At 38.7% G+C, this 25,700-nt stretch overlaps 1 protein-coding gene across 1 annotated transcript in view; it reads left to right on the top strand.

Moving 5' to 3' along the window:
* The first annotated feature begins 13,291 nt into the window (after positions 1-13,291).
* DONSON (DNA replication fork stabilization factor DONSON) overlaps positions 13,292-25,700 on the top strand; it is a 599,115-nt gene continuing 586,706 nt past the window's right edge. The window contains exon 1 of the mRNA XM_044072953.1: positions 13,292-13,990. Coding sequence (XP_043928888.1) covers positions 13,535-13,990 — 456 coding nt within the window. The 5' untranslated portion in view covers positions 13,292-13,534. The remainder of the gene's footprint in view (positions 13,991-25,700) is intronic.

Raw genomic sequence — 25,700 nt, 5'->3', positions numbered from 1 at the left:
ATATTCCAAAACTTTTATTTTTTTTTTCCCAACAAAAATTAAAAAAAAAAACTATAGTCCGTAATCTGGACATACCCAAGAGGCAGCATGGAGGAAATACAAAGAAAATCAGGTACATTATTTAAAACTAAAGACACGTACCTGATTTTCTTTGCATTTCCTCCATTCGGTCTCTCTCTTCTACCCCTAAAGTAGCCCAAACTTTTTTTTTTTTAATTAAAAAAAAAATGGAACAACGGAGACTTTCTTTTCTCCGTTGCTTCCTTTTCAAAGCACTGATGTACTGGGTATGCATGGGAACTCAAGTCTCATCGCATACTTTCTTTTCTCCGTTGCTTCCTTTTCAAAGCACTGATGTACTGGGTATGTATGGGAACTCAAGTCTCATACGTATGCGCAGTACATCAAAACAAGGCAGCAGTATACCACCAGTCGTGGAAGAACAGTAATGCGCCATTATACAAAGGCATTATTTAATAAAAGTAAATATTTTTTTTCTTAAAATAATGTCATTGTATAATAGCAATAACCGACTCCGTGGTTGTGGTATATTGAAATTTACCCATGGTTGGCTTTATTTAATCACTCGGGCTTCGCCCTCATGATTAAACCAGACCAATCATGGGTAAATCTTCATTATACCACACCACGTTGTCGATTATTGCTTAAATCTTTCATTGTGGCTAATCTTTGTACAGATATTTAAGTTTTGAGAGTATTTGCATATTTATTTGATGACACTGTGTGGGCCACTCCTAATGGCCTTGCTCTTGGTCAAACTAACATTTGTATTAATATTACACAGTAAAATTGGACACCCTTTGGTAATGGCCTTAAAGTAGCTGGAGAGGGTTTCTGGTGGCAGTGATAACTACCTTATAGTCTGGGCAGAAGGGGGCATAGCTAGTAAACCTGTGCCAGCCTTTCCCAGTTGTGTGTGTGTGTGTGTGTGTGTGTGTGTGTGTGTGTGTGTGTGTGTGTGTGTGTGTGCAAGTCTAAATCAAATTGCCAAGCGTGTGTGTCAGCTACTTGGGCAAGGACAAGAAGCACTGGTTGGACAGACAGAATGTTGAAGGACTTGGCTTGAAACCCTGGCTAAGGACTCAACTCTATAGCTGTGGCAGTGGGAAGTCTTATTGGGGATCTGGAGAAAGGGGAGAAACCAGCTCTGGACTAACTGTTTTTCTTGTGTGTTTTAAGGGAAATTGTGCTTGATGCAGAGAGCTGCATCTGGAGATACTGTGTGTGTACCTGTTATGCCTCCAGTGAACATTCTCTCCTAGATTAGTGGCCCAGAGGGGGACGGTCATCACAACATTACCTCCCTACTCACTACTACATGCTCCCCTAAGAGTTGCATCTAAAGTATTTGGTATGTCTTGTTTAAACTCTGTCATTTCTATTCATTCCTAAGAAATGTGTCTCCAATTTCCTCTTTCTTAACCATCATATCTATATCAGTTACCATTTGCCTGTAGAACCATTTTCCACAATCTACTTTTTGTATAAAAATACCTATTTAGGCATTTTCAAGCAAAGGTCCTACACTTTTGTGAACTTCTTGCTAATTTAGGTGCCATACAAACCTCTGTCCATCGTTTCTGTGTAATTTGTCTGTTAAGGCTTTTCTCCCAATCTTCTTTCCATTTCTCTGGTTGGTTCTGTAGTTGTCAAAGAATTTTATAAGCCCAATGTATTATTCTCTTTTTGGTTACATTCTCTGTTCTTTGCTCTGTTAAGAATTTTACTAATGCTGGTATCTTATTTTCCATTTCTCTGTTTAGAAAGGTTCAGCACAATGGGAAGCCTTAAGTCCAAAATTTTCCCCACCATGCAACATCTTTTTGATTCATAGGCTAATCTGCCACTGAGGTTTACCCTTGTGGGGGCCTCAGCACTGAAAGTGGTCTCCCAGGCAGAGTTGCATGCTAATATGGTAGTCCACAGAGTGGCTAATGCTAATAGCTATGTGTTCTTTCTTGGAAATGTCCATGATTCACAATTTGCTCATCTGAGGAATACAGAAAACCACTTGGATGAGTAAAATTTTACTTTAGGGTGAAAAAACGACTTCTGTAATAACATGGCAGTTACCCATTCACAGCTGTGGGAGTGGGTTAGGTGCAGGTATGCAGCGAAGATGTGGGGATGGAGTGTATATTAGTGTGCATGTGTCGATGTGTGTGCATGACTGTAGGAGCATAAATGAAGCTGCATGAATGTGTGTGTGCATGAAAGTGTGTGTCTGCCTAGGTGGGCATTAAAGAGAGAATTGAGAGTCTGGATGTGTGTTGGAACATGAGTATTGCTGAGAGCTGGTCAACTGTGTAGGGCTTGTTTGATAATGAGTGAATGCATGCCCTCCATCACATCCTGGTTGCTCTTTAGAGCATACCTGCTTTTAAATGTCAGTATTGCATTTGTGGTTAAACCTGAGAGTTGTAGCATTCCATGTGTGGACTAAACTGTAGAAAACTGTTTGCTACATTTATGGCAAGCAGTTTGCTACAGTTTAAAAAAATAATCTAAAAAAATCTTTTTTTTAAATAAAACCTGAGAACTGCAGCACTCCATGCATGTTATAAACTGTAGCAACTGCTTGCTATATTTGTAGAAAGCAGTTTGCTACAGTTTAAAAGAAAAGTAAAAATATTTTCTTTCTTTATATTAACTAAAACCTGAGCATTGCATTGCTCTGTGAGTGCTATAAATTGTAACAACTAAATTGCTATGGTCTAAATAGATCTTTTTTTTTTGACTGTCACCTGAAGAAGGCAGGAGAAGGGTCAGGGTCAAGGTGCAGAAATGGAACCTGACTGGCTCCTGCATTTCATGTACCTGATCACAGACTTTTTTTTTTTGTAATTGCTCATCAGCTGTGGAAGGCTGGGTGATAGGCCAACACAATTACAGTTCCTGGTTGGCTAGTTGGCTCATAAAGGGCATCAGCCATCGAATCATGGACTTTTTCTTCTCAGCAGTGGTATAAAGAGTGCTATACAGAGGAATGCTCCTGATGCTAGATGAGCCAGCTATGCCTCTGTCTGCACATGTGCCCGAACAACCATAATCCGTTATATTTTACCTACTCTGGAACTGGTGCTACATTTGTCCTTTCTTCATTTGTCCTATAGTGTGCATCCTACCACCCATCTCTGCCAATTCATCTCCATCACCTCTGCCTTCTTCAGCTGCTCTACTTTCACTGTCATGGTATCCACACCAGTGTTTTGTACACCTTACTTTTCAGCTTCTTTGGCATTCTTCTATCATGCACTACCCCTGAAACTGTGTATCATTTGGCTGTAGCCCCTTTGATTCTAGCTTTGATCTTCTCATTTAGACTTCCCTTATCTGAAGCTGTTAACCTGTTCCTCTATTTTCCCTTCTATCTCAAATTTCAGCTGCTTCTGATTTCCAAGTTTGCTGCCATTACAACTATCTTCAGTTTAGCCCTGTTGCCTTCAGGTTTGCACTCCATTCCCCTATCATTTGCTGAAGTTCTTGTTCATAGTCTGCCTGCAGTGTCACATCATCTGTATACAGCAGCTTTGTTGACCTGTCTCCTCTGACCAGTTTGCTAATGTAGTCCATCACCAGTATGAATAGCGCTGGGCTCAGAGCTGAACCGTGATGCACACCCACTCCCACTGGGAACCCCCCTGTGAGTTTCAACACTGTTCATGCTTGTGTCACTGGTCCTTGTACATATTCTGCACTATCCCTACTGATGTTTCTGTGACTTTGGACAATCACAGGGCTGCCCAAATCAGCTTACTTAGGACCTTGTCATGTGCTTTCTTGAAGTCTGGGAATGCACAGCTGTACTCTTCTCATATCTAGCTTTTCCTCAGCTGTCTCACTGCAAACACTGGATTGGTTATACTGCATCCTGATATGAATCTGAACTTCTCATCTCCCATTTTACTACTCTGCCTATTCATTTATCAGTCACACTGTCCAAAACTTTCATGCAGTGTGACAAGAGTTTAATATCTCTGTACTGCCTACAGTTGTGAATGTTCCATTTGTTCTTGAACACTGGCACAAGAATGCTTACTTGCCAGTCATCCGATCTGTGGTATGCCTTTCTCTCCATACTGCTATGAGCACCCTCTGGAGGAGTTTCTCTGCTATCAGACCCAACACCCTGATCATATTTGGTGTGACCTCATTTGAGACTGCAACTTTCCATGACTTCATTTTCCTTAGTGCTGTTCTTACTTCTTCCAGGGTGGGCTCCTCTTCTTTCATTGTAGGCTGTGTCTGGGGCAGTCCTACTTCTGTGGAGTTCTCTTCATTTAGAAGCTGCTGGAAGTACTCCTTCCATCTGTCATTGATTCCCTGTGGACTGGTGAGCATGTTGTTGCAGACATTCCTTATGAAAGGTGTCTCATGACTTTCTTCTTTCTTTCTGTCTTTGCCTTGCAACCTAATAGAGTTTATTTGTGCCACTTGCTGAGTCACTTTCCAGAAGCTGGAGGAAGGTATCTGCTGCCTTCTTCTTTGCTATCACAATTGTTCTCTTAGCCTGTTTGTTAGCCAACCAGTGCTCCTTCTTAACGTGGTACATCTTTTCTATCTCCTGCTTTTTTTCTGCACTCCTTCTTTCTTTTGATGAATTCTTGGACTTCTGCATTCCACCACCAGCTTTCCTTATGGACCTTATTTCCATATCTGGCTTGGCTAATATCTGTTTTATAGTCTATACAAATACTGTTTTGAGGCACTACCATTCTTCTTCAACCTATTTCCTCTTCTTCCTGAGGTGGTAGAACCCTATTTCATTGCACTTCTGTGCTCTATCTCCAGTCAGCTTCCAGGTCTTCAGCCTAGTCTCTGTTGATCTGATCACTGTGTGGCAACCAGTGGTTTGTGCTGTGGGCCAACTGTTTTACTAGGGATGACCTTGCAATCGCTGACTCTAGCCTAGTGCCATTTCCATACTAGGGAGTAGTCTACCCGAGTTACATGTTGGCCATTCTTGTATATGATCTCGTTACTGTCTCTCTTGCTGAACCATGTGTTGTCGACGATCAAACTATTTGTCAGATAAAACTCTAGAATGGTTTCTCTTTCTTTATTCCTCTTGTCCCACTCACATGGACCCAGGCAGTCCTCACATCCTGTCTGTCTGTATATGTGCATGCAGGTCCCCCATTATCAACACCAACCCATGCTGTCCTGCTTTATCTAGTAGATCCTGTAACTGCTGCCTGAATGCACTCTTTTCCTTACTATCACAACTGCTGTGGTGCATAGACTGAGATTAAGCTAAGATTATGATTATTGCCCTGTAATACACTGGTGTCTGATTACCATGAGTCTGTCAGTAATTATGATAACATACCCTACTTTACCACAATTCACATCATTTGTAGTCTGCCCTTCCACTGAGAAGTAGACTCTAGATCCCAAGCCAAGTGGCTTTTGCTGCACTGTCCTTCCATTTTGTCTCCTGGATACAGAGGATGTCTAGTCTCCTCTGCCTCCTTACCATCAAGTCATCCACTTCCAAACTGCATTCTTGCAGTAAACCTATAATGAGTGTAGCAATCCTTAGTTGACATTTGGCAAGGTGATTAGCTTTATGTCATAGCTTTCAATCAACAGAGCTACACCCACCCAAAAAAAAATAAATAAAAAATGGAATTATTCCAGATAGCCCAAAGTGGGAAACTGGAAACTGGACAGACAGTAACTGGACTGCTGGGGTTCATGGCTAGCACACATTGGCCGGCAGGGGCACATAGATCCCCTCCAACTGTTAGCATGAGTCCCTTTCATAAGTCAGAGTAGGCAGGGTCCTCAACTTGCTTATCATCAGCAAATGCCTATGCCCATTTTTTGGTGACTATAGTCAACATGCCCAAATCACCTAGAGACAATTTTTATACTGTTAAGTGGCTAGCCCAGAAAGTGCACAGTCTGTGATCCATATTCTCCTATCTAGAGGATACTGTGCACCACAGCTAATGCCCAAATGGATTGGTCTGTAAAAATTTTCCCCCAAAAGAGAATAATCTAGAATATATGTGCTGCTGCCCACAACTCCATTCTTTTGTGAGTTTAAGGTGGAAACACCCAACATGTTTTTGAGAGGTGGGAGGAATGCCAAACAGACACAGGGTGAACATACAGATTCTACACGTGTTGGCCGGAGGTCAAGATAGAACCTTGTGCATGGGAGGTAAGGATGTTAACCATTATGCCAGCTGTGTCTATGTGGTGTGCATACAGGTCTACTTCATAAGAATGAAAACCCACTTACCTGAATCACTAAATGTTGAGATGACTTTGCCGAAACCTCAACTGAATGAACATTCGAATCACCAGTTAGAAACTCCAGGAAACTAACCACTTGTCCGGCACCACAAAAAAAATCAAGCCAAACAAAACCACCCATATACCAACTCCAAGATCATACTACAGTGGGGAAAGGGGCAAAGTTCACCATGGTGGCCACGTGGTTCTTTTCCCACAGTAACATTCCTGTGATTTGAGTGTTCATTCAATTCAGGTTTTGGTGATACTGACATTTAGTGATTTGGGTAAGTGGATTTTCATTCTTATTAAGTAGACTCATGCATACACCACTGTCTCAGACAATTTGTATTGTGAATCAACAAATGTATAATCAGATATCCATGGGGTAGGGAATACTTCACAAAGCAGTGATTTAATTTTGTGCTGTGGCACGTACTTTGTAATCTGTTCACCTGATTTTTTATCATTTTATGCATTGGCATATCATTCATGTCATTAAAATCTGCAAGAATCATAACACTGGTATTTCTTGTGCTTAGTGATTAACTTTTTGAAGAAGTCAAACATTTCAGTAAGTTTTACACCAAGTAAAACAGACACATTTCACTGTAAAGGTTTCAACTTGAATTGTGCATTCATTTTTATTTACTCTTTGTTGAGCCAGTTAGTCCCACTAGGCCAGTGTTCCATTTTTTAGGAGAGACCTGATATGCTATTCATAGTGACTAGGGATTTGGCCAGGTCACCTGGGGGTTTCCCTTATTCTTTTTTTCAATATGTGCCATAGAATCTTTTACATCCAACTGTGCTACCACCAACTCAGGCAGATAGAATCTCATTTTAATGTTTCATTTGAAGGATGGCACACTCAGGAGTACAGCACCCTTCAGTCAATACAACTGCCTGGTGTGGAAATGGAACCCCCATAGCCTTCTGATCTTCTAGCACCAAGGCAAGTGTGCTATCAGTAGGGCCCCTGACACTGTCTTCAAGAATTTGTGGAGCACGTTTGTTGAATTTCTGGAGTACTTCCATAAAGCACCTCATACTCTGGCACTAAATGTTATCTTCTGTAGCCCCTTCTTCATGAGTGCGACTGTCCAAGTTCCAAGCATCCTTTGGGCCTTCAGCATTTAGAGCTGTGATACCCCATACAATGTTAATTTCTGGGCAGCAGAAAGTTCCTACCTAATGTCCTTTTATATTTTCTGTCACCTTTTAAAGTTGTACGGGATATCACTGTATTATCACTGGTGATCTTACACATTTAGTCACCTTTTATTCTTCTTTCTTAGGATATAATATTGAAGCTGATTTGAGGTAATAACATATTTTTGCTACCTTTATTTACTACCAATTCAATATACAGGTGGGAGTATATGCAACAATAGGTTATTCCTATCACCAGACACCTGACCTGAAGATATATACCCAGGCTTTTCACCCACCCCGATTTCTGTAAGAAGTTTATGAAGAAAATGATTTTCCCAACCCAATGAAACAATTATTTATTTATTTATTTTAACAATTAAGGCCTTGCACTGTGTTCTCTGTAGCAAAAGTATGACAGACCACTACATGGATGCAGTTTTTCATCTGAATAGTCTCTTTATCTAAGCTGAATATGGGTTTTTAGTGGTAGTGTTATTATTATTTTTTTGGAATTGGTAATATTTCATAGAGATTTTCTGATTTTTAGTCACAAGTCTTTCTTTTTCCAAGCAAAATGATATAAGGTTTCTTCTGATCCAGTGAGACAAAATGCAATTCTTATCTGCATGTCTGAAAGACAAAAGGAAACTGTAGCTTAATAGGCTTTATTGTTTGTGTTTTAATGCTGTTTGAGGTGCCTAGCTTGTATTCCACTTCAGATATTATAATTAAGCTTGATTCCCAATGTACAATTACAAAAATTCTGATATGCCTTGAGTATGGATTGTTATAAGAGATCATTGACAAAACATATAAAACTTGCAGAACAAGTCTCTTTTGTCTATGCATTCATCTTTTATTTAATAGTGATTTTTATTTTGCATGAGCCTCTCAGTGCTGTGTGTGTCAAATACAATATGTAAAAATAACAGGAAAAGTCCAAGCTTGTTCATGATGGACCATTATTATTTTACTATATCCACCCACACCCAGAAACAGTATAACTTAAAAAATAACTTTATGTATCACTGCAACCATATCTCCCAACCTCTCTGGTTTTAAAATCATAGCAGAGGACTATCAGAATCATAACAGAGGGTCCAAAATCATAACATGTAAAATCTGCATATACATTAATTCGCACCTCAAGGGGGGAGGGGCACAGATGTGTAAATATGCCCTCTTGACAGGCACAGATTTTAAAAAAAAGTGTGGTGCTAAGAGATACATGTCTGCACTGTAAAAAGATTCATGTATATTTTCTTGGTTTGCTCTACATGCTAGTCATAACTACAGTTTTGTTAGGAGAATTAGTATAAAGTTTGTATATTTTTATGTGTCCAAGGCATTATTGTGAAACTTTCCCTAAACACACATTTATGCTGAAGTCAAATAAATAAAAATACAGAAGATACCTCAGCTTAGAACTAGAACTCTGTTAGCACCACAAGGGTCCTAATTTATAAGACGGGCCTGCCAAGAGGGTAAAATGTGGAACAAACAAGAAAAATGTGGTTGAGCAGGAGAACTTATTAACAACCATTGCATGAGCACTTATTAACAACCATACATCTCAACAGTACCTCATTATGAGGAATGGTCTTCATTTTGTAGTGTAAATGCTACCTTGGTTCTCCCCTGAAAAGAGGTTATTAGCTTAGTGGGACTTACTTAATCAACAAAGGATAAATAAATAAAGAAATAAAACCGAGTCTTAAAAATTCCATGCCCCATGCTGTTCCACATTTAAAGAGTCTTCACATACTCATTGTTAGCATTCTTTTAACAAATATCCATGGTAAACAACACAGTATAATATTAAGTAATAAAATGAACTCTTTTATAAATGTGAGTAAACATTGTTGTTGTTATTATTATTATTGTTATCATTATTATTTTACCAGGGCAGAGCACTAATCACAAATAACCAATTGCAGGCTCAACCTGGGTTACATACACAGTACAAGGGTAAAATACATATGCAAGAAGGTTATTATATATGAAACACTCAGACAAACAAAGAGTATTTGAAAGAAGCATAATACGTGTAAATCAGTAAGTGCCTGTTTGCATAAAGTGAGATGGATTTTGTGGAGCAATGACTAGGTGCAAACAATAAAGACTGTGTTAGTAATTTGAAGAGCGAGAGGGAATCTAGTAATAAGATCCTCCTCTGTGGAAGGTGGTGTGTTATGTGACATGTCCTGTGCCCATACACATCGATCTTTTATGTAGTGCTTGAACTGTGGTCTAAAACTGAGTAGTCAGTAAGCTCAGCTAGGCTGTCCTGTAGTGACTGTTAAAGTTAGTGGGTAGGAATGCAACTTGAAGGAGGGTCTTGCAGAGATGGGCCCAATATGGCTTGGCTCCTAAGGTTATACGGTGGAATAGGTGCAAATAGTTTTGAGGTGAGTGGAGAAGAGCTCGAATATTGAAGTAATTTCAAAAGTTGGAAGCCAAGAAGAGGACTGGCTCTAGATTGCACTGACAGCCACTTAGCTACAGATAGTGTAGGCATAGAGGGTTATGATTGGGTCTCCGATCATAACTACATTATTATGTGTTCAAGACATGGATGCCAAGAAATTCACCTCAAAAGCAAAGCTCAAGAGATGAATCTTGACATCTGTGTTGACAACAATTATTAATGGGTTAGAACTGGTGAGATTTGATCATAAAAGTTTGCTGTTCACAGATGTTGCTCTACTCCATGTACTACTAGTTACAGAAAAGCTGGTACAGCAATTAACAAGTGCTTTCACATAGACAGCGAATAAACATAAATACAGGGAAAAGAGAAGGGCGTTTTTTAAATACTGCCCTAATTAAAATAAGTTACTTACTGATTAACATCTGTAGACTTTCACTAATATAGGAGGAAAAATATTCAGGGATTGAGTGCTTAGAGTCATAGGTTCATAGGAGATTACTAGGCAAACTGCTTAAGAGTCCTTTTCCAGTTTTACCCAGATTTTACCCAATTTTTTACACCCAGGTGAAAGATAACAAGAGTCAGCAAGCAGAGTTTCAAAACTTTTTACAGACTGCCTGCATCCAGAAAGGACATGGGCACCACCCCAGGAGTGAATTTGCGATTTCCCTTTCATTGGTCCAGATTGCAACTGAAGAAGGCCAGGGACAGGCTCTGTTTCATGTGAATAGGAAGTCTATTCCAGTGGAATACCTTTTAGGAGGTATGTAACAAATGTTACACACTGCTAATGCACTGTTTTGGTCGGGTCTCTTGCTATAGAACTGTGTAACAGGTTTACCTTTCTTCCAGTTTTGGAGTGAAATCATGGCGCTCCATGCCCTACAATAATGTTCACTCTAGGAAGAGTTTGTAATGAAGTGGCAGATTTTATTAGAGAGAGTTTGAAGAGTAGCTGAATTTTTGACATAGGGGGAGGCAAACAGGAGTCCATACTTATGGTGTGTGAGGATGGGTGACGATGAACACTGGACTGCATCTAATTGCAAATCCAGAATACAGAGTGACATGGTTACACCTGAAACTGTTTACAACCAGTAAACACGATAAAAGTAAAACATTTTCATTATTTCTGAACATATCTCTTAGCTGTACCTGATATTAATTTAATGTCTGCAAAAACATACATCTGGAGCATTTCTCCCTAGGTCTCTGCTGAAAATTGGCTTTGATCCAAGTCAGATTTTCCCGGTAAACAAATGTTAAATAAATAAAAAATTAATAAATAAAAAATTCTTAACACTGAATGTAACATGCCCTTCAAATGTGGAACAGGGACCTTTTAAGACTCAAAATGAGGAACATTTCTCATAATGAGGTACACCTGAGAGGTAAGAGTAACATTTATGGGTTTTCTACCCATTATTTTAGCTTTCCCCTGTTTCTGAGAATAGAAGTTGAGAGCTTTGGCCAAGATGATATGCAGCAGCTACAAAATGTTATGCAACTGCTATAATGCTCTGAGAGCTATGTAAAAACACTGGTGTGGTCCAGTGTTCTCCATTATCGCCCGAGTATGCCCTTGACTATAGCTGCACTGGCAGGGTAAGAGAGAAACTGGGAGATTTTAGTGGCCCAGAAGATGAGGTAGTGGTTCTTGGCTCTAAGCTTGTTAATGTATTCTTAGTAGTTCAAGGATTGATCGAGCCATACACTCAGATATCTAAATGAGGTTGTGGAGTCAGTAGAGCTGTTATAACAGTCTTTTATGTGAAGAGAGTTAGAGAATTTGGCTAGTCTGTTCTGATTGCCAAATAACATGGATTTGGTCTTCTTAGGATTAAGCATTTTCTTTTGAGCTGAGCCAGTTGTGTAATTGTAATAGGTCTTTTAGAAGTAAGTTTTCAATAGATTTCTGACAATGACCAGATCGATAGATGACTAGATTATCAGCATAAAGAAACAGTGGAAGTTGGAGCACATTTAAAGAAAGTTTATTGATGAAGATAGAGAACATAATAGGGACAAGAGTAGGCTTTCTGGCACTCCTGAGTGGGTGTAGGCCAGGTCACGTATATTAGACCCTATCTTTACCCTAAAGGATCTGTTGGTCAGGATATGTACTAACCAGTTGGCTGATCTTCCTACTCAAAGATGCTATTTAGTGTTTAGCATTTTGCCTATTTTTTCCACATGATGAGAGGTATTATTCCACGTTTTGGCAATGAAAGGCTGAGAGCTATGCTACTAACTTTGATTAAGGTAGCTGGCAGCACATTTAATAACACAACATCACAACCCCAAACTTAAAAAAGGTTACTTTGATTAATTAATAGGAATCATTATTATTATTATTATTACCATGAATATTTGTTAAACCATTCTTAACAATGAAAGTGTGCAACAAATCCTTTCAGTGTAGAATAGCATGAAACATGGAATTTTTGAAACTCAAACCAAAGACCATTTCTCCTAATGACATATACTTGAGATGCAGGAGAATGACTGACAGCATCAGTGATGTGTACTTAGTTTTGGGACTCATCCAATTTTCTGCACAGATTATCAATATAACAAATATGAATGAATTAAAACATTGATAAATCATAAATACATTTATTATTGTTTAAATAATAATTACTGTTGTTACATAATGTAATAGAGTTACCACCTTTTCCAATGCCCAAAGTCAAACATTTTTTATGGAAACCATATACACAATCAGTGCAAATGACTGGACATTACTTTTGACAAAATAAAATCTCATTTGTAGAATGCAAATTGCTTCCATTGTTTAATAAAACATTAATGATGTGCAAGTTGTAACAATTTTCCATTTCCAAAATGTGTAACACAATCTCTCTAAATGTGGAACAAATGGGCAAAATGAGGAACACATACTAACAGCTTAATAATGAATTTAACTAGGAATCTTACAGGAGGATTAAATGTGTACAAAAATGTTCTTTTGACTAATTAATATGATTCAATATTATCTACCTTATTTGTAGTGAGCATTGGTTATAAAAAATACAGCAACACTCTAAGTGTGACATACCCTTTCAATGTGGATGGAACAATGAGGATCATGAACTTTTAAGAGTCCGAATGAGGAACATTTTTCAGAATGAGGTACACTTGAGAGGTATGAGTATTAAGTGACAATGAGGGCATAGATCTCAACGTTTCATCTCCAAAATGTGGAACAGCTTACTAAAAATCAACTAAGAAACACACCGGATGGTCAAAAAGCGTTACTTTATACAAAATTCTAACAATTAACGTGTGACTGTAACATTTACTTTCGGTGGGGAACTTCAAGAAGTATTCAGTTTTTAACACCCAAACGAGGAATGCTCACGCGTGAAGTAAAGGACACTCGCCTGGTATAATTAGAAAGATAACAGCAGTACCATTTACTCACACGAACGTCTTGTACGATATGACGTCATCACACAAAACTCAATAGACGCGCCAATTTTACATTTCGAGTTTCTTACAGCTGTTGTCATCACTGTTTATGTTGCAGTGGTGGAATTCGCATATTTTTGTCTGTATAGACTGTTTTTTGCAGAATGTTAGAGAGATAGAGTCCCAAGTATTTTTGGTTGCTGACTGATTCGGAGTGTTGCTGATAGTTTGTGTTTTTTTCCTGCTGTTTAATTCCGTCCCTTAATTTTTATCATGTCTGATCAGTCATTGCCAGGTTATTCTCCCAGTTTTAAAAAACCTGCTGAGATACTGAAGTTACGAAAAAGAAGAACTCGGAGTATGGGATTTGGTTCTTCGCCTAACGCGGAGAATCACCAGGGGAATTGTAATGGGAGAGATGTGCCGAGAGTGGGATCAGAGCTTGCTGGGCTCAGACCTTTTTCACCCGGACGTGTTGTTGTAGTAGGGGAGAAAAGAAGAAACCCTTTCGCCAACCTTGACAACATAAAGAACAGTCCCAGAAAGCGAGCATTTTCTGACACAGGCAGCGATGCTGAGTCCAGGTCACTTTGTTTACGAGTGATTGAGCGTGATCTGGAAAATCGAGGACAGAACCAGAGTTTTCACAGTGCAGGCAGGGAGTGCAGAGCGATATGTCCCAATTTGAATTCGAGTGCATGCAGCGACGGAGATTTAACCGATGTGCAGGTGAGGAACACGACATTTATGGTGTATGGGGATTGGGATAAAGTACAGGGTGTGATTCTCAAAATGTTGCCAGTGCCACCTGTTCAAATGCCAAAAGTGGGACTTTTTGTAGAGACGTGAGATTTTGCAGGACAAAACATATCCAAAGCCAGTACAAAGGGCAGAGTTTCACTTTTTTGCCCAAAAAGCTTATTCTTGTAGCCTTTGAGTTTATGCCATTTTATGTAATATTTAGGTGTTAAAGATGCAAGGTAACTATTTTCATCAATTATTTAAAAAAACTTATGAAATATTGTTTTGTCCTAAAATCTGAGGACGTTTGCCATTTTTATTTCCCCCCGCAGGACCCACCTGCCCAAAGAGGGACAATTGGTAACCCTAGCATTCTCATCTTTAAAGGAAATTGGCCAGACTTAAAAAGAAAAAAAAAAGCCTCCAAATACAGTCTGGTACTTACCTGTAGACCTGTCTGTGTGAGGATTATCTTTAGGTAATCCTCATTCTGTATGTTACAGAATGGTAGATAAAGAGGTGGAACTGTATTTTATCTCAAGGGAGAACATTTTTATGTCTCTCAACATCCCATCTGCAGAATGTGGAATAGCTCTCATAATGAGGAGCACTTAGTAACAGCTTAAAATAAAGAAGCTCACATATGTTTACAATGAACTACTTCATACTTAGGAATGAATTAATATGATTTAGTAGTATTTACCATGTTTTTTTTTTAACTGTGGGTGTTAAAACCAAGAATCGCACCCAAAATTATCATTTTCTTTCTACTTTTAATAGAACGCCCGCAGAAATACAGTAAGTATAAATCAATGATATATAAAGACATTTGAAAAACATTCACCCAATGAATTTCAAATTAAAAAGTGACATCACTTCCTATTTCAGCCAGCTTGACATACATTTGATATTCCAATTGACATTCAGCCCGGGGAGAGCATCGAAATTTAGAAAGAGCTGCTATTTTAACTCTTTGAATTTTAAAAGTGAATTGACACCCACTATAAACACTGGAACCCGTATCAAAAACTAAAAATTTATACCCGGCCAAAACGGGGCAAGAACTCCTATGCTTGGCTAATGCATTTTTAGTATCAACATTTTTAATGGCATTCAAATCTTCTTTAATGCGATCACTCAAATGTCTTCTAGTTTTGTGTGTATAAAAACATGAACACCCAATGCACACAGCAAAATAAACTAAATTGCTATAATGACAATTAAATGCCTAACCAATTCCAACCCCTTGTTAATGATGTTTGTATGTAAAGATTCGATGTACAATATTAACAGTAAATTATCTCGAGCAGTAACGATATAAAGACAATTCATTCAAAAATAACAATGAATCTTGTAAATAGAACTTAGTGGTTTGTACAGTAGGATTCAGTAGTTGATGAATATATTTAGAGATGTACTCGTGTTTGTACACTTTAAAGACACTGTATGTCTGAACTGGGGATTATGTGCTTTCTTGTGAATTTTTTGAATTCTGAACAATTTCCCTACACTAGGGTTTTCCACAAACATAAAATTGTACTCTTGTAAGGAAATGAAACCTTGTTCCAGCAAATCTAATAGATATACATCTATATTTTTGAAGCTGGTAACCAATTCCTGTTTGGTGTTAACCTTGTAGCAATTATTGAGCATTAAAGATTCTTCATTTTTTTTTTTTTTTTTGTACATAAGTATTTTGCTCCATAATTACTAGCCTGTCCCCTTATCGGCTTTCAGGATCCTTGATCTCACAATAGTTTTTAAGTTCTAATAATGCTGAGTGTTCTTTTTGTTAAATTAAACCACTTATGTTAACTGGATTTATTATATAAATCCCTAATATTTCTATCACAACGCTTGAATGAAAACATGTAATCATTATGTAATGTGGAGTTGAAAACACTTTTTCTGCTGTTAGCACAAATTCCAGAAACATCTTTATCAGATAAATTATTTAAAATATATTTTAAATTTTTTTCTAGAAAATAATCAAATGTTCAATAACACATTAACCATGTTTGCTCTTTGTGCGGGGATAAAAGAAAGTCCTTTACTTAAAATATTTAAATGAGCATTGGAAAATGGTTTTGACTTGGGTTAAACAGTGAATTAACAATTGAAACAGTCTCAAAAGGACTGTCCATTAATGCCGACTCCTTCAACCAGCTTCTCCTCAGCCTCTTCCATGGCATCTTGCTGTCTTGATTATGCCTCTTCGTTCCCTCTTCCCATATCTAAAAAAAATCATTGATACTAGCCTGATTAGTGGGAACAGTCACAGGAATGGCTATATTTTCAATTGTGATGTCAACTAAAGTGTCAACCGGAGAGGACAAAGACTGACTGGCAAAATTAGAATTGACCGCATTAGGGGTAGTATTGGAGAAGGAGGAATCTACTAGGGTTACAAGATTCACTGGGGATATGAAATTCACACTTCCCCTGTTCGTGGAAGGACCACTATTAGTTTACAGTGTGGAAGTGGCCTTCCCATTATTTAAGATATACACTGTTTTATTCAAGTATTGATTAACGTCAATGTAACTTTTTGTTACCAATAATGGTGGAGACATGTCATGATTGCCAGATGTATAACAAAGCAGATGTTAAGGTTCTTAAAGTTCTTATTGAACATAATTAAGACAAACTAGTCTGAAACAAGAAATCAGACATTTAAATGTTAACATCTTGCAACATCCTTCTTTTGGCAATTTATTTATGGAATGGCAAAGCTGCTAAATTGACACAACAAGTCTCCACTATTACTGTTCGCAAAAAGAAAAAGTTACAGAGAGACGTTAATCAATATTTGAATAATTCAACAGTGTATATCTTTAAAGAATGGGAGCGCCACTTCCTGAGAATAAAGTTATAGTAATGGTCTTTCCACACACAGGGGAAGTATGAATTTCATATCCCCAGTGAATCTTGTAACCCCAGTGGATTCCTCCCTCTCTAATACTATGTCTAATATGGTCAATTCCAATTTTGCCAGTCAATCATCATCCTCGCCAGTTGACACTTTAGATGACATCACAGTTGAAAATGCAGACATTCCTATGACTGTTCCCAAGAATCAGGCTAGTATTGACAACTTTTTTGGGATTGGGAGATGAAACGGAAGAGGCATAACCAGAACAATGAAAGGCCGTGGAAGAGGCTGAGGAAAGCATCGAGGAAGGAGTCGGCATTAATGGACAGTTCTTTTGAGACAGTTTCAACTGTTAATTCAGTCAGTGTTTAACCTAAGTCGAAACATTTTTCCAGTGCTCATTTAAATGTTTTAAGTAAAGGACTTTCTTTTATCCCCGGACAAAAAGCAAACGTGGTTAATGTGTTATTGGACATTTGATTATTTTTCTAGGAAACTTAGTTTAAAACATATTTTAAATGATTTATATGATAAAGATATTTTTGGCATTTATGGCAGTTGCAGAAAAAGTGTTTTCAGCCCCACATTACATAATACTTTAAATGTTTTTGTTTAAGCTTGTGATAGAAATATTTGGGATTTATATAGTAAACCAAGTGAACGTAAGTGGTTTAATTTAACAAAAGAACACTCAGCATTGTTAGAACTTAAAAACGATTGTGATAGCAGAATCACGAAAGCTGATAAGGGGACAGGGCTACTATTTATGGAGCAAAATACTTGTGTACAAAAAAAGTGAAGAACCTTTAACACTCTATAATTACTATAACGTTATTTCAGAACAGGAACTGGTTACCAGCTTCAAAAATATAGACGTATATCTATTAGATTTGCTGGAACAAGGCTTCATCTCCTTACAAGAGTACAGGTTTGTTTGTGGAAAACCCTAGTGTAGGGCAATTGTTCGGAATTCCAAAAATTCATAAGAATTCACAGAATCCCCTGTTCAGGCGTAGTGTCTTTAAAGCGTACGAAAACTGAGTACATCTCTGAATATATCGATCAACTATTGAATTCTATTTTACCAACCATTAAGTTATGTTTACAATATTTATGGTTATTTATGAATGAATTGTCTTTATATCATGTTACTGTTAGAGATAATTTATTGGTTACCTTGTACATAGAATCTTTATATACAAATATTATTCATGACAGGGGGCTGGAATTGGTTAGGCATTATCTTAGCAAATACAATTTTTAGTAATCAAAAAAATTAGCACTATTTGTGGATTAATAGACTTGGTATTAAACAACATTTTTTGCAGTTTCAACAACAAAATTTACCATCAGTTAAAAGGTGTTGCTATGGAAGCCAAATTGGCCCCGGCATAAGCTAATTTGGTCTTGAGTACTTGGGAAAGAGAGTTCTTAACGAAACTTGATGGCTTTAAGAATACCACATTAGCGATATATTTGATTTTTTTTTCATTTGGTAGGTTTCTGAGGATGGATTAGATAAGTTCATCCTTGATATACAACAAAATATTGCTTTTTTTTTTAATTTACTATTTGGGAAAGGGAGCAAAATTCAGTTTTTAGATGTTGGATAAAGATAAAGCTCAATTCAGTTGTAATATGTAGGAAAGAGATGTTCAGAAATAATTTGTATTTCAATAGCCAGCATCCCTACTATATGAAATAAAACGTCCTTTCATTAAGGGACAATAAATTAGACTTTCATGGATTGTCAGTGATAATTATGCTTTTTACAGTGAATGTTTAAAACTTAAACAGTTGTTTTTAAGTTGAAATTACCAACATTTTTTAGTCAACCAAGTTTGGAATAAGTCAGTGATTCTGGATATAAGAGATTTTTTACCCATTTTAAAATTAGGCTTTATTAAGAAAAACAAAGCATCCAATATGGATTTTGCCCATAGTTTCCCCCCGGTTAGTCACAATATGGTCGCTATTAAGAAATATTATTATTAATAATTGGCGTAGTATACAAGGAAATAATAATTAGTTGGCATATTAGGTTATGGTCCTAAATTTTGTTTAAAAAAATAACCTTAAACTGTTTTTGAAGCAAATGAGATAGCAGTAGAGCAAGCCAGTTGATAGTGACAGAAAATAATGGGCTTATAGGAATGCATTTTTGAGGCAGAGTTTTGTGAACATATATTTGTTTGCAAACAATATTTTTTAAACATTGTAATTTCTTACTGAAAGTTAATGGTAATTTTAATTGTCATTCTAGAAATTTAGTTTATTTAGGTGTGTGCATTGGGTGCTCATGTTTTTATGTTGGCAAAACTACAAGACGTTTGAGTGATCGTATTAAAGAACATTTGAATGCCATTAAAAATCTTGACATTAAAAATGCATTAGCCAAGCAAAGGCGTTCTTGTTCTGTTTTTGCAGAGAATAAATTTTTCATTTTGGAACAGGTTCCAGTGTTTGTTGGGGGTATCAATTCTCTTTTAGATTTCAAAGAGTTAAAATGGCAGCTCTTTCTAAATTCCGATGCTCTCCCCGGGCTGAATGACAGTTTGATTATCAAATGTGTGTGAAGATGGTTGAGCTAGGAAGTGATGTCACTTTTTAATTTGAAATTGATTGGATGAATGTTTTTCAAATGTCTTCATATATCATTGGTTTGTACTTTGTTTCTGAGGAAGTTCTACTAAAAGTAGAACAAAAGCACTAATTTTTGATACGATTCTTGGTTTTAGCTCCCACAGTTTGAGAAGTTTGGGTTTTGGTTTGCTCTACTTGTTTTTTTATTGGTTTTAGTCTATTCCCATGGGTATTTGTTTAAAATGCTTAACACTGAATGTGTGACCCACTCTTTCCTTTCAAAGTCGAGCAGTGTGGAGGATGGAATTTTTAAGTTGCAAAATGAGGAAAGCTCCTCATAATTAGGTTCAGGTCAGAGGTATGTTCCTTATCTCTTAATGAATTGGGGAGAAAGGCCCTTAACCAGGAATGCAGTTTTAATTATAAGAAGACGACAGATATCAGCATACGTTTTCCGAAGAGTGAGTGACGTCTGTAATATGTAGTAGTCTGCTGCTTCTAATTTGAGTACTGGGATATTTAATATTTTTTTAGCATAATATCAGTGCTGGAAACTGAAACTGGAAAATTTGTTTCCTGGGATGAAGTTAGTTTTAAATAGTTGAAACTGTTCATGTAGCAGGAACATTAAGAAGAACACGCATGTGCACACAAACCTTTTTAACTAGCCCCACTCCCAATGAAATGGTATGAAGTACAATACAGTAAAGTGTCGATTATCTGAGCTAATTGGGACCTAGGGTAGTTCAGATAGTAAAATTGTTAGGATAATCAAACATATAATTAAACTGAGTAAAAAACTTCTAAAATCTTGTTTTTTTTTCTGCATGCAGGAATACAGTTTTCAACCATTCAGTGATTCCAGTGAACAATAAAGAATATTTTTCACACATGAGCTGGCTACAAGCTCAAAAAACATGCTCAGGCAACTACATATAATGCTTACATTTTCAGACTTTATGATTTTCCTACCTGAAAACTTTGGAATGCTGGTTCTGATAATTGAGACTCTACTGTAGTTAATATTTCTGAAATGGTCTGACACAGTCTGGTGATGTCCAATATCTAGGTCCCTACAGTAAAACAGTTGACCACTTTCAGTCCAATTTCACCCCCTTATCGCCCCGCTCCAAAGGCCCAGTCGTCATCCCTGATACTTATCCGACACCTTACATCTCTGTGGATCAAATGTTAAAGGCCCTACCCAAGGCATAGAACACAGCTTCCATGGGACCTGATAGTATTCCAGGCTATATTCTGCACCATCTCCAGCAAGAACTAGCTTCGCCATTGAGCACCCTATTCAACCACAGTCTTAACTACAGGCTTCATTTCAGCAGAGTGGAGAACTGACATTGTCATCCCTTTGCACAAAGGTGGTGCCACTACTGACCCGGGAAACTATTGCCCCATCAGCTTGACAAGTCTGATTTGTAAAGTCATGGAGAGTATTATTATGATCTCATAAACAAGGACATGGGCAATCTCTAAGCACTTGACCCACTCAATTCGGATTCATCAGGGTCAGATCTTGCCTATTGAACCTAGTTGACTTCTTTGAGACTGTCACCAAGGCCCTGGATGAGGGAAAGTCAGTATGTATAGCTTACCTTGACCTGGCCAAGGCCTTTGACACAATCCCCCACTTGGGCATCATCAAAAAGCTAACACAACTTTGCTGTTAATCCCTCTCTAGTCAGATGGGTGGCCAGCTGGCTCACAGATAGGACCCACAAGGTCAAAAATAGGTGCTACTACCTCCGACATCAGACCTGTCACTTGTGGTGTTCCCTAGGGATCTGTCTTGGGACCCCTACTGTTTGGCATCTACTTCTCAGAGGTCCAGGCAAAGACAAAGGGCCTGTGGTTGACCAAGTGTACAGATGACTGTAAGTTGGGTGCTGTCGTTGACTCCCTAATTGATGTTAACATACTGCAAGAGGGTCTCAAAGCTACAAATAACTGGTGCCAAAGTCATGGCCTCAAGTTAAACACAAAAAAATGTATTATCATACCATTCGGCAAAAACATGGCCCCTAAAACAAAAAATGTATTATCATACCATTCGGCAAAAACACAGCCCCTTCTGCTTACCACATCAATGGCAATCCCCTAAGCACACAACCTGTGGTGAGAGACCTGGGTACTCAGGCTGACAACAATCTCATATTTGGCCATCATGTGGCGGCTGTGGTCAGAAAAGCCTTTTACTTGGTTCATCTTATAAGTAAAGGGGTTGCATCCAGAAAAAAGGAGGTTATTGCCTAGCTGTACTCCTCCCTTATTAGATATATGATTGCGTATAATGCCCCATTTGGTATGTACCTCTGTTAGCATCTCTACCAACTGGAAAGGCCACAGAAATACCTCACAAAGAGAATCCATGGCCTCCAACACTTATCCCATGTGGACAGGCTTAAATCACTATCACTTTACTCAGTATCATACAGATTGCTCAGAGGTGATCTGTGTCTTGCCTACAAGGGATGGGTTGCCAACTGGCTCACTGACAGAACTCACACTGTGAAAGTAGCAGACTCCAAATCCAACTTCAGACCAGTGACAAGGTACCACAAGGTTCAGTCCTGGGCCCTCTCCTGTTTGGTATCTACTTCTCTGAAGTACAGGCTAACATAGAAGGTCTTTGGCTAACGAAGTTCGCAGATGACTGCAAGCTAGGAGCCATAATCAAAACTCCTAACGATGTGGACATCCACAAAAGGGCCTCACTGAGACTGATGCCTGGTGTCAAAGCCATGGCCTCAAGCTCAATGCCAAAAAGTGTATTGTCATCCCCTTTGGTAAAAACTCTGTACCCATGAACTACAACATAGGCGGTAGTATACTTAACACCGAAAGTGTGATAAGAGACCTTGGGACACAGGTGGACAGTAGTCTCTCCTTTGATGATCACATCGCCACAGTAGTCAGGAAATCCTTCTACGTGGCGCACTTCATCACAAAAAGTTTCTCATCCAGAAAAAAAGGTAATTGTTCCTCTCTACTCATCACTCATTAGACCCATTATAGAGTACAACACCCATTTTGGTATGTACCTCACAAGACATCTACAACAACTGGAAAGGCCGCAGAAATACCTCACAAAGAGGATTACTGGCCTCAAATAGATGCCCTCATGACCATCTCAAAAACTCCAGCTTTACTCCGTCATATAAGCCTACTCAGAGGTGATCTCTGCCTAACATATAAAGCTATGTCAAACCCAGAGCTGTTGGACATGCTCCACTTAAAGAAATCCCAATCCCTCTGAGCTACATGCTCTAGGGACCTAAACCTTGTCACCACAATAAACAGAACATGCCAGAGGGATAGATTCCTGGCCCAGAGACTTCCCATACTCTGGAATAAACTATCTATCTATGTCAAACAAAGCTCCTCATTAGCACTTTTCAAGAAAAATCTTGATGATTGGATGGGAAATAGGAAATTCACCCTGGGATCACCTCTGTGGCTTTGCTTGACACTGGCACAGGAAAATTATTTTCTTGGGTGGCAAAAGCCAGGGTACCTTTTTTGGCTGGGCTTGCATAGGCCCCAGGGCCGATAGCCTAGTACCTACCTATGAACAAGGCAATATTGGACCCTGCCCTACTAGAGATGCTCCATATCCATAAGTCTAACTCCTTGCGCATTACCCGCTCGATAGGCCTAAATTTAACACGCAACATCAACAAAACCTGCTGGAGAGACAGGTTTGTCTCCCAGAGGCTGTCCCATCTCTGGAATAGACTTCCCATACATGTCAAACAGAGTACCTCATTGGCCCTCTTCAAACGCAGTCTTGATGAATGAATGGGAAACTCTAAATTTGCCCCAGGGGTTCCACCTTTGTCCCTCATTGATAGGGGCAGCAGGTGCTGACTGAGGTTTCCTTTTTTGGGATAAACTCTTGGCTAGGCTTGTAATGGCCCCAGGGCCATTAGCCTAGTAACATCCTATGATCATGTTTGCTTCTAACCAGCTGCCTGGCTTGTCATACTCATTTGAGGTAGACTAGCTCTTCACTGCACATAGTGTTGTTCCTTCCAGTAACTGTGTCTGTCTTGTTGCAAGTATTAGGACCCTGTTTACTTTCAACAAAAGTTATTAAATATGGTGTCTAGCTAGTTTTCATACTTGCAGGCTGCATCCCTCTCTCTGCTACTTGAATATCTGTGTAGTACTACTCCATGTGACATATAGGTAAGTACTGTCAGCTGATCCTGAGAGTTCCAGTCATACTACCTGGGATGATGAGCATTGCTGTCACGTTACACACAAAAATATTTAGATTCTGAAGTGAAATCCTATCTGTTCAATGTTGGATATTTGCAAGCGAAAGTAAATTGAGGCTAAAAATCAGAATGCTCCAACAAAAGCAGTATGGGGGTGTGTGAGTTGAGGGTCGCCCTCACAAATGGGATTAGAAAAAAAAGTCAGAATGTTACAGTGACAACAGCTGTCAAACTGTGCTACTGCTGTATCCGTGTGAGAGCAATGGGAAGGTCCTGTGTTCTATATTAATGGCCCAGTGCCACTCTTCAGTAAGTATAACATGCTAAGTGAAGTGCAGCAGAATTGCCCAAAAAGGCATGGTTCAGCGAGTGAGTAATTTTTAAGCTAATGAAAGAAGTATAGGGAAACTGCACCTTGAAAATAAAAGATAACTGCTTTTTCTCTGAAAAAAATGTGCAGTTAATCTGCATTTTATTTTTCCCAAAATACAATATTCAAAACCTGAGAAGCAACTAAATATTTTGATAGGGTAGCCGCCACATATTAGCACACTTTGAATGGTCATTGTCCTGTATATGTCTTTTTCTGCTTCTGAATTGCTATTAACAACCTATATTGTTACTGTATTTTCATGCCATTTAATGTCCTTTTGTTAAATCATGTAAGGTAGGGAGTGCACCTTCCCTCTGAACCCCTTGCTAGTTGCAAATGTAGTGAAATTGACTACTTAAACTTGAGGTGGAACATGGCTTTAACAACAACAGTAAATTGGAGATGGTGTTTTTATTAGTGTACTGAAGTATCACCAGCATATTTCTTATTGTATTTTCAATGTATTTAATGTTGCATAGCATACAAGGAAGCTGCTGCCCGCTGGTTGTTGCAAATTGTATTTATTTGTACTTTGGTACTTGGACAAGTTTTCCCACCTTTCCTGTTACTAGAGTAGTCCGGATACAGCTCTTGCTGTTTTCAGGATTGTATTGTAGTTTCTGAGTTCCCCAGACCTTTCTGCGTTCATAGGTTGGTATTGGGCTATCGGCCCAAGGGCCTAAGTAAGCCTAGCCAACAAAGTTCCCTGGCTTACACCAACCCAAGAAAGTTAATTTCCTGTGCCGCTGTCGAGCAGAGCCACAGAAGTGATCCCCGGGGTGTATTTCCTATTTCCCATCCATTCATCAAGATTTTTCTTGAAGAGTGTTAAAGAGGAACTTTGCTTGACATAGATGGGTAGCTTGTTCCAGAAAGGTTAGGTAGCCTTTCAGCTTATCAGTGGGAGTGGTAAGCACTAGGTAGCCTATCTACCACAAGAGGAGTGGTTTCTAGCTCCGAAATTGTAGCTTATTGGCTGTTTGGGCAGTTTTTCTATCCCTTTCAGCTTTCTGCTTTAAAAATCCGTGTTTGCGCAGGTTTGTGCGATGTGCAGCGCCGGTGAGCTAGGGTAAACTATTACCAATGCCAGAAAGTCTGCTCTTCGGTTTTTCCCTTAGATCTGGTCAGTTCTCTTCTCTCTGGCACTTTAACTAGCATATTTGGCTAGCAGTTTGTCAGGCTTCTTGTAGCAGTTATTGCAGCACACTTAAGTGCTACCAGCACTAAATGTCCCATAAGGAAACAACTCCAGTACTTATTAATAAGGCCCATCCTTCCAGACATGTATAAAGTTCAGTTCCCTGTGCTTTATCCTATTAACCTGGTGAACTAATCATAGGTGATTCGATAGTGAGGCACACTGATGTCCCACTCACTAGGCTCAATAAGGAGAAGGTAACAGTCAGCTGTCTGTTGGGTGCCAGGATCTGACACACAACACATGCATTCAGGTCGCTCCACAACAGGTACAAGTATGACTCTGTCATTGTCCATGTGGGTGTGAATGAACTGAGACATACCTCCCTGGACTACATGAAAAGACATGGAGGAGCTCTCGGATTATGTGACCCAGGCAGGTATAACCCTAGCCCTGAGCAGCATCCTACTGTCGCCCAGAATGATACCGCAGTACAA

This window comes from Protopterus annectens, chromosome 5.part1, assembly GCF_019279795.1.
Source record: "Protopterus annectens isolate FY-2018-M chromosome 5.part1, PAN1.0, whole genome shotgun sequence".
Classification (NCBI taxonomy): Eukaryota; Metazoa; Chordata; order Ceratodontiformes; family Protopteridae; genus Protopterus; species Protopterus annectens.
Note: the sequence above shows the minus strand (reverse complement) of the source record. Positions and strands in the feature narration are given on the sequence as shown.